Source organism: Bactrocera neohumeralis, chromosome 4 (genome assembly GCF_024586455.1).
Source record: "Bactrocera neohumeralis isolate Rockhampton chromosome 4, APGP_CSIRO_Bneo_wtdbg2-racon-allhic-juicebox.fasta_v2, whole genome shotgun sequence".
In the NCBI taxonomy this organism is placed as follows: Eukaryota; Metazoa; Arthropoda; class Insecta; order Diptera; family Tephritidae; genus Bactrocera; species Bactrocera neohumeralis.
Window position 1 is genome coordinate 90,404,227 of NC_065921.1, and position 9,405 is coordinate 90,413,631.

Genomic DNA, 9,405 nt, shown 5'->3' on the forward strand with positions numbered 1-9,405 from the left:
TTCCAGTAAATCCATGAAATATTATTTAAATAACGTAGTCTTAAATTCATATATTTATTATTAGACGTAATAGTTGTAGTAATATGGCAGCATTATTTCGAAAAAGAAATTCTATTAGTACTTAGTGGCATCTTATTCAGTGAAAGATGTTTATTTCATTGTTGGTCTACCTAAATATTCAATTGCAAAAATGGAAATTTTACTCGCGAATGTCAATAACATAGATTTTAAAATAGAACGAGATTTGATTGAACAAATTGGTGCCGTCGCTTTACCATTCTTCGGAATGGACAGTAAGTAAATAATTAAATCATAAGTGTTAACTAAATAAATCTTTTTTTTAGAATCGATGGCTGCCGTTTGTCAATTTGTGAGTACCCAAAATGGTTTGGAGTGTGAGAAAGGCTCATCCTGCCCCTTCCGTCATATTAGAGGAGATAGAACTATAGTGTGCAAGCACTGGCTAAGAGGATTATGTAAAAAAGGAGATCAATGCGAATTTTTACATGAATATGATATGAAAAAAATGCCAGAATGTTACTTTTACTCTCGATTTAATGCGTGTCATAATAAGGAATGTCCCTTTCTTCATATCGATCCGGAAAGTAAAGTAAAAGATTGTCCATGGTATGATCGGGGCTTTTGTAGACACGGGCCGCATTGCAGACATCGTCACGTGCGTCGTGTACTTTGTAGTAATTACTTGGCCGGCTTTTGTGAAAATGGTTGGAATTGTAAATTTATGCATCCCCGATTCGAACTGCCACCAATTTCAGACACAACAAAAGAAATTATGCTTAAAAAGGTGCCAACTTGCCACTTTTGTGGAGAACTGGGACATAAAGCTTCGGCGTGTAAAAAAAATCCTGATGCTAACGAAAGTAGTGAAAACCGTTTCAAATTTAATGGCTTCCAAAAACAAAATCAAGCGTACAATTTTAAAGAAAATACAGAAGGTAAAAACGGAACTGAGCATGTGTCGTCGAGCAACAACTTTACAAAGGTGCCAAAGCCTTTAGATGAAATCACTTGCTACAAATGTGGAAATAAAGGGCATTACGCAAATAAGTGCCCTAAAGGTCACTTAGCTTTTTTATCAAATCAAAGAAGCCACAAATAAATAAATTAGCAATGAAATTACCAATTATTTCGATCATAGTTAGTATACAATAATTCTTAATTTTTAAATATACATACACAGTTACAGAGTTATGACCTAGTAGAAATACTTACATGGATATTTTCGTACCATCTAAAATTTAACTTTTTCTGCTGAAAATATAGTCGGTACATTCTCAACATTTTACAGGAACTGGGAATCTTAAGTATTTCTTTGGAAGTTATCTGGAAATATTGTAATACAAATTTTTAGTGTAAACTGTGTATACAATTCTTAAAATATTCACATTAGAATACTTTGTATTTTTATACCACACTCTGTTCGATCCTATATAAACCAAAGAAGAAGGAACTTAGGAATTTTACTTCAAATTTCTAATAATGCTTGCAAACAAAAGTTCTATTGCGTTTAAATATATATATTCGCGAATAATAGTGACAAAAAAGATTTCAACAAATATAAAGGTAGGATTTTAATCGGTTTCTTGACTTTAAATTTGGCCTTCGTCATAATTAGTTTTTAGAATTCATAAATGAAGTGCCTTAAAAATTAAATAATATTCGGTTCACAAGTCTTGATGCATAATACATTTTTAAAATGAAGAGTTAAAACGCATATAGACGAAAAGGTTATATAAACAAATGTGTGCAAAGAAATTGAAAACTTATTCAATTGGAAATAAGTTAAGAATATGCATTAAACCATTTATTTGTCCCTAAACCTTTTTGTTAATTGATGTTTGGGAGTTCAAACGTACAAATTGGTGATTAAAAGATAGTTGGAAAAAGTGTATTAAAGACTAATAAAATGAAATGTTGTTGTTTTTGCTGTAGAGACAGACAGAAATTTATTGAGTCAGACAGAAATTGACCACGATACGGTCATTAGTTTTTCAAACTGTTATTCCAATCCGCTTTATCATTTTAAAAATTTTGCTTAGTACAATAAATAAATAGCATGATATCTTTTAATGAACTTAAATTAAAAAAAATCCTGATGCTAACGGCGTTTTATCTAACGTGTTTTAGCCATCTTTCCGATTTTTTTTTCGAAAACAGACCGTTGATCTGACGACATTTTTAAATGTTTTACACACAACCTAATTAACAAAACTATGATACTGATCGTAATATGTTAACAGCATTTTAAAATGTATTGTATTTTTTCTCAGATTTTTGAACACCTTACACATTTGAGAGAATATTTTAGAAAGGAAGAAGAAAATGGTGGGGTGGTACCTATTTTTAAAAAAGTGTTGTTACATGCAGATCATATTGCTATTAAAAGTAATGCTACTGAATATTCATACCAACAACTATATTTAGGCTCAAAAAAGTTATCCATTCAAATATCCAACATATGTGGTACGTTAATAACGGTAATATATGATTATATAGTTATATGTAATGTATAATCCAATATATGGTACAATATGTTAGCAAAATATGTGTTAATCTATTGCTCTCATTCCAAGGTAGTGGTGCATCATGTAATGTTGCAGTTTTTTGTGAAAATAACGCTTTATTACCATTAACGCAATGGGGCTGTTGGATGTCTGGACAAGTTTTTATGCCACTTCTACATAAATTTCCATTTGAAACATTAAGTTTTATTATTGGTGATTCCAAATCTAAAATAATAATTTCTGGACAACTATATGAAAAGATAGCTAAGAAGCTTGCTACAATGTTTGATATACCACTAATTATTATTGATCACCATTTTATACCAGAACATAGCATAAATCATCACTTTTTGGAAAAGACTTTACTTACGGTCGGGAGTAATGTTTTTATAGAAGGTACTTTAAATAACGACTTCTATTCTTGTTCTGTTGCAATGTTGGTCTATAATAACAGTACAGCTAAAAAACCAAAAGGATGTCGAATAACACATAAAAACCTGCTCTCGCGAATAAAGGGAACATCACAAGTATGGGATTATAAATCAAGTGATGTTTTGCTAAACTTGTTGCCGGTAGAATTTAATAATTATAGCGTACACTCTATGATGTGCTTGCTAAGTGTTGGTGGAAAAATTGATTTATGCTATAATATCAATTACGACAAAATATGGAATAAAATACTTGGTATAAATATGCTAATAAAGGATAAACCCAATATGCTGACAGCATTACCTTCAACATATACCAAAATCCTCAAAATATATGCCAAAGCATTTTCTAATAATCCCAGCATGGTTGAGTATATTAAAACCTATTGTCAGCTTAATATTCGACTAATGATATCTGGATCAACTCCCTTACCAATGAACATTTTCTATTATTGGTATAAATTAACAGGACATAAACTACTCCGGTATTATGAAACACCCGAAACCGGAGCAATTTTAGGTAATCCATATATTGAAGATATAAGGCGTAAGCGGAAGCAAAACTCTTTTAATGTGCCGTTTCCTCAAACTATAATTCGTATTGTAAATTCTAAAGATAAAACCATACTTGCAGCTGCAATTGGAAATACAGAAAATGGAGGGGTTGTTAATGCTGCACAAATTGTATCTTTCAACACCAGATCTGACAATTTTTTAGGGGAACTTCATGTATCAGGGCAAACTATTTTCAAAGGATACCTGCATCAAGATGATACTAAAATATGCTTTGAAAACAATTTTTATAAAACAGGTATTATTGTGGAATTTGAAAATAATACCCTTAGGTTACTGGGGCGTGTTGACAGCATAGTTTTTAAAAGGGCTGGACGAAGTATTTCAAGTGATGAAATAGAAACACTATTAAAAACTCACTATAAAATAAAAGATGTTGCAGTTGTAGCTGTTCGTCACACACACTGGAATATGAGTATTTGCGCTGTATGTGTTATTAAAGCAGAATCAACTCAGGATTTAGCCAATATTAAGCTATTTTGTTCTAAATGGTTGCCTCCACATATGTGCCCTGATATTTTTAAAATTGTTCCATATATACATCGAAATTCGGAAGGAAAAATTGAGAAGAATCATTTAACAAAATTGTATTATTTTTAATATCTGCATTATATGTCGCTGAGAAATTTACTTATAGTTATTATAAGATGTTTCCGATTATAATAACATAATGTCTAATAATCATTACTCTAACGAAATTGTTTTAAAGTTGGTTGTGAAATTTTAGGAAAGCAATTATCATATAATCGGATCATGTATGTAAATTCGGTATGGCGGTGTCGATTCTGGATAAGTCGGAGTTCAGCTTGCAGTGGGCTATAAAAGGAAGTATCGCAAGGGTTACTCTAGATTCGAGGTCTTTGTCTGCAATTGGTGGTGGGTCGACTCTCAAGTACGCCTTTCACTGAGAGGGAATCTGTTAAGGTGTTAATGGCTCCAAATGCTACCAAATTATGGTTGGCATATTAATAGGAGCTCAATATGTGTCTTGACAAAAAGCATGCGGACCTCGCTATGCAAACGATCAATCGGAGGCATCAAAAGTCACCCTGTGATAATTCGGAGTGCAGTATTTTGACGCATCTGAAGTTTCTTAGTCTGCGTTTCACTACATCCAGCGACCACTAGTCTGTGACCCGTATTTAAAGACCGACCGGCGAATTGTCTTGTGTGTTGCCAACCAAGTTTATTTCTTTTTTCCTTTTTTGATCAGCTGGCCAGCGGCTTAAGGATTTGGTTGCAGCTCTGAACTTCGGCTCGGCAGTTATCGTGGTCGTATGAGGAGTAAAGGAGCACAAGCTAACGAATGTAACACCTAAACTCTTAGGGTTATTGACAGTCGGATAATTATCATTTTAACACACATCGGTCATTCCTAAAGCTTTTAAAACTAATTTCATATATGTAGATTAACGATGATAAAGGTGTTCTATCAATGCGACTAGTTAGCAACTATTTGCAGAGGTAAATTTTTGGCATCAGCGTGAAGATTTGAAGCTAAAGGCTGATTCACGTAGTACTTTGGCTTCGCTTTCGGTCAAAGTGGCCATACACGACACACATACATATGCTTTCGAGCGGTATGTGTGCGATTGCGGTTTACTCGTGTATGGGCGTGTGCGCATACCGATCCATGTTCGCGAAAATGTTTGATTTTTTACGATTGGTGTACACACAAGTATGTCGTGTATGGCGCTGTGTGCACACAAAATCTCATTTTTCTTGTGTCGCCGAATAGGAAAGATCGCGGACGATCAATTTTCCGATTGCTTGTCGCACATATTCATTGTTTCAATAACGAACGCAAAATAGATTTGTATGTCGTGTATGGCGAAACGATTTCATATAGATCGAACGCACTTGTGTGTCGTGTATGGCCTCTTTCACACATTTCTTTGTTCTGAAAACAGTCCCCATTTTTATTACAGAGAATCAATGAAAGAAAAGCATTCATTCAGGAACCAAGCAAAGCGAGAAAAGTTGTGCGTGCATGCACCGTAGCAACTAAATAAAAATGGCATGCAATGAGATTTTTTTTATAAAAAAATATCTTTTGTCTGGTCAGAGAAATTACAGCCGTATGACCTAGAATCCACTGGGATATACGAAGCCGTAACAAATTTCTGACATTCAGTTGAAGACAGCAGATTTAGCACTCGCTTTGGTTGCCAGTTCATACATTAGCTTACAAAACAATGGGTATCTTATGGTCGATGCATATACAACGTTTGCTTCAGACACTTGCTTTGATAAATAAGTTCGATGCAATGCAGCAAGCAAAATTTTGAGAGTTTCAGTTGAATTTGACAATTCGACATTAAGAACATAAATCTCTTGTAGCACTATTGTGTAACTAATCAGTGATTTGGTAATTTGGTAATTTGGTGTTTGTTCGTCGAGAGAGGACTTTAATTTTCAATTGACCAACAGCCTAACACCTGGTTGCAAGAGTTATTTTGCGTTGGATTTTGAGTCCGACGTTGTTGTAGATATTTATGCTGGTTCCAAGATAGACGAAATTATCTACAACCTCGAAGTTATGACTCTCAACAGTAACGTGGGAGCCAAGTCGCAAGTGCAACAACTGTTTGGATAGCTCCACGTCAGTTTACACAGCCGTATGAGTTTTGCGAAGATACCAAGTTCAGACTCTTTTCTCGGGTCTTTTCCAAGATGTGGCGCATGGTGAATATTTGGTCATTTGTTGATTTTCCAGGTCCAATCAGTTTTTTGACGGTCGGGTTTAATCTTTTACACAGTACGCTCGATGGAACCTTATATACAATGTGTAGGAGGCTTATCCCATGCTAGCGTAACAATTGCATATAAAAAAATCAAGTCGCAACTGGAGATTTATGTTTGGTCACTTGTAATAACCATTAAATAATTAATTGAGATATTTAATGTGACCATATTTGTATATTTGTATATCTATATATATAAAATAAAGTTGTGTTAGTTACACCATTTATAACTCAAGAACGCCTAAACCGATTTGGCTGAAAATTGGTGGGGAGATAGCTTAGAACCAGGGTTAGGACATAGGATACCACGCTTGAGAACCGGTTCATCATGTGCAGTCCACTAGAATGACTGTCGATTGGACTCCAGTGGGAAATGATGGAGCTGTGTTTCTATCGACGCAAGAATCCTATTTTATACCAGCTTTTAAAGAGCACTCAAACACTTCTCAGAATCCGTGATTCGTTGTTTTTGTTGGATCATGAACTTGCGAGGCACCCACTTTGCACAGATCATTGTCCTCGGTGCTCATTTCGCCTGTTTCCAGCTTAACAAATATCGTTTCAACTGTGGATTTCCCTGATCCCATTTTCAACAGCATTTTCTCCCAAAAAGCAGTGCTTTATTAACACACGAAATGCTTTACGATTAATTTTTTTGTAAACTAACACAAGTTGCTTCACGAAAATGCTCTATCTCTTTAACTAATAGTTATAATCTAACTAATAGAAATGGGGAAATTGACGGGTCCTCTAGTTTTAAATTAAAAAAATCGAGAAGTTCTTAAGTTTGGCAGAATGCAGAAGCAACATCAGTTAGTTCGATACTTTTGAAGTGTAATATTATGACAATTTTTGACAACTATTTGCATTTATTGGTTAATGTAGGCTCTGGGTAAGTGGCTTAAACTTATCGATTTTTAGTAATGGTTAGTGCCGCTGTGAAACGGGAGAAATTGGAATGGAAACACCCTTTTTGCGAAGAACATGGTAATCATGAATTTTGGATAACTCATGCACATATACCCATTCGGTATTCGTGTGTACATTTGTACGTTCTGAAAAAGCAGTTGGTGCAATTGGATCAAGCGTTTTTCAAAGCTTTTGTGCATATAATTCAAGAAAATGGTATGTCTGATGATATTATTTTTTAATTCAATATAAATATCAAGTAGAATATTGTACCTTTATACATCTGCAAAGAAATAATCATAAAGCAGCCTCGTTATGAAAATTGAAATTTAATATCTTGTGAGAAAATTTTGTCAGTATATGTGCCAAAGCTTGTCTCCTCCGGTAAGGCAAAAAGCCGGAACGAGTATAGCAACTAAAAGTATTTTTATCATATGTCTTTAAATGTATTGTTTAATACACCATTTAGATTAAAAAAATATGAATAATTTTCACTTACACTGATAAATTTATTTTGATACAGATTTGTCAGAGAAAAGTGGTGGGGAATTTAATTTATTGTAAAACGAATGTATATGCGGCAGTGATTTTGCATTGGTATGAGTAAATGATTCATTCTGCTATACTTTGGCGATGAAAAAAATAATAATGAGTGATATATACATATATAGATATATATATATACATATACATATGTATATATAGTAAAAGAATAATTTCAAAGAGTGATCAAATACATTCTTTAACGATGATTAAAAAAAAATTGGACAATAAAAATGACTTATCGCCATTTGATCAGAAAATGCATATTTAAATTTTCCACGACCTTGGAAAGAGGTCATTGTAACCAATTTCTTTTATAATTTCAAATTAGAAAATAGAAATATGGGCTTACTCTTACTAATGAGAGTAATAAATATTTGGAAAGGAGATGCATTGGCAAGCAAGCATGTTCATTTTTTTCTATTTTTATATATAAGCCTAATTCTTACACTTAAAATCGGCCTTTTTTGAGACGAAATCATAGTACAGTTTGTTCCATTCAATGTTTGAAATATAGATAAGTTAGTAGGTATCTATACAATTAACTAAAATATGAGAAAAATAAAGAAAATTTCTTAGCTGAACATCATATGTGTATGTATGTATGTATGTACATATGTATATGCATTTGAAATGGTTTGTATTCAACATTTATGTATAAATTTATAAACAATTTGAAGTCTACTATTGTACAGTAAGTTGTAGCTCTTCCTTATGTTTATTATTTAAGGCTTCAGGTGTTACCGTGTCAGATGTTTGTAAAACCACATACGAAGAAATTAAAAAGGATAAAAAACATCGCTATGTAATTTTTTATATCCGAGACGAGAAACAAATTGATGTGGAAACAGTTGGCGACCGAAATGCTGAATACGACCAATTTCTTGAAGATATCCAAAAATGCGGTACGGGAGAATGCCGGTAAGTTGTAATTTTATTTACAACTGTTTTCATAATTTAATCGACGATTTTTTTCAGTTACGGTCTGTTTGATTTTGAATATATGCATCAATGTCAGGGAACTTCAGAGAGCTCAAAAAAGCAGAAACTTTTCCTAATGTCTTGGTGCCCGGACACCGCCAAGGTAAATGTTTAGAAAAAGAATGCAACAAAAAAAAAACCGTTGGAATTAATTTTTTTTTAGGTTAAGAAGAAGATGTTGTACTCAAGTTCATTTGATGCGTTGAAGAAATCTTTGGTGGGTGTACAAAAATATATTCAAGCTACTGACCTTTCCGAAGCCTCTAGAGAAGCAGTCGAAGAGAAATTACGCGCCACAGATCGTCAATAAATATACTACAGTGTTCTACTTTTTTGTATTTGTAGTAGAAATAAAAAAATAATATAAAAAAAGAAGTAAAATAAAGGGCTATTTTTAAAATAGGATTTCATCTTAACAAGTTTACCAACTAGTCAATAAAATATTTATAGGACAAGAAAGGGTAAGTACAATACTGCCCCGAACATGAGTTCAAAAAACATTAAAAAAAATATCGTAATGTTAAGTATATTTGAAAGAATAACTAGCTATTTCTAGTAACGTAATTTCAACAATGTATAATAAATCTATTAATATCATGTATGTAGTCATATTCACCTACGTCCAGCCTATATATGTATGTATGTATATGTCCGCGAAATGCTGTAAATTTAGTATATAAAAAGAGAAATGATTAGACAAGA

General features: G+C 33.1%; 3 protein-coding genes across 3 annotated transcripts; all 3 read left to right on the top strand.

Annotated features, from left to right (window-relative positions):
* Positions 1 to 119: 119 nt before the first annotated feature.
* LOC126755452 (cleavage and polyadenylation specificity factor subunit 4) lies at positions 120 to 1,137 on the top strand. Its single transcript, XM_050468029.1, has 2 exons — positions 120 to 293; positions 345 to 1,137. Exons 1-2 carry the CDS (start codon positions 191 to 193, stop codon positions 1,118 to 1,120), a joined length of 879 nt encoding a protein of 292 aa, XP_050323986.1. The 5' UTR covers positions 120 to 190; the 3' UTR covers positions 1,121 to 1,137.
* Positions 1,138 to 1,500: 363 nt separating this feature from the next.
* LOC126755453 (malonate--CoA ligase ACSF3, mitochondrial) lies at positions 1,501 to 4,239 on the top strand. Its single transcript, XM_050468030.1, has 3 exons — positions 1,501 to 1,584; positions 2,292 to 2,484; positions 2,595 to 4,239. Exons 1-3 carry the CDS (start codon positions 1,501 to 1,503, stop codon positions 4,124 to 4,126), a joined length of 1,809 nt encoding a protein of 602 aa, XP_050323987.1. The 3' UTR covers positions 4,127 to 4,239.
* A 3,037-nt stretch (positions 4,240 to 7,276) lies between these two features.
* Positions 7,277 to 9,127, top strand: LOC126755954 (cofilin/actin-depolymerizing factor homolog). The gene is made up of 4 exons (XM_050468694.1): positions 7,277 to 7,395; positions 8,453 to 8,643; positions 8,701 to 8,806; positions 8,867 to 9,127. Exons 1-4 carry the CDS (start codon positions 7,393 to 7,395, stop codon positions 9,011 to 9,013), a joined length of 447 nt encoding a protein of 148 aa, XP_050324651.1. The 5' UTR covers positions 7,277 to 7,392; the 3' UTR covers positions 9,014 to 9,127.
* Positions 9,128 to 9,405: the final 278 nt, after the last annotated feature.

Excerpts from the sequence above, each read along its gene's own strand:
- LOC126755954 (XM_050468694.1), top strand. Across the intron at positions 8,644-8,700 it reads TGCGGTACGGGAGAATGCCG|TTACGGTCTGTTTGATTTTG; the intron begins GTAAGTTGTAAT and ends GATTTTTTTCAG. Across the intron at positions 8,807-8,866 it reads GGTGCCCGGACACCGCCAAG|GTTAAGAAGAAGATGTTGTA; the intron begins GTAAATGTTTAG and ends ATTTTTTTTTAG.
- LOC126755452 (XM_050468029.1), top strand. The coding sequence starts at position 191 with ATGGAAATTTTACTCGCGAATGTCAATAACATAGATTTTAAAATAGAA. Across the intron at positions 294-344 it reads ACCATTCTTCGGAATGGACA|AATCGATGGCTGCCGTTTGT; the intron begins GTAAGTAAATAA and ends TCTTTTTTTTAG.
- LOC126755453 (XM_050468030.1), top strand. The coding sequence starts at position 1,501 with ATGCTTGCAAACAAAAGTTCTATTGCGTTTAAATATATATATTCGCGA. Across the intron at positions 1,585-2,291 it reads AGATTTCAACAAATATAAAG|ATTTTTGAACACCTTACACA; the intron begins GTAGGATTTTAA and ends ATTTTTTCTCAG. Across the intron at positions 2,485-2,594 it reads TCAAATATCCAACATATGTG|GTAGTGGTGCATCATGTAAT; the intron begins GTACGTTAATAA and ends TCTCATTCCAAG.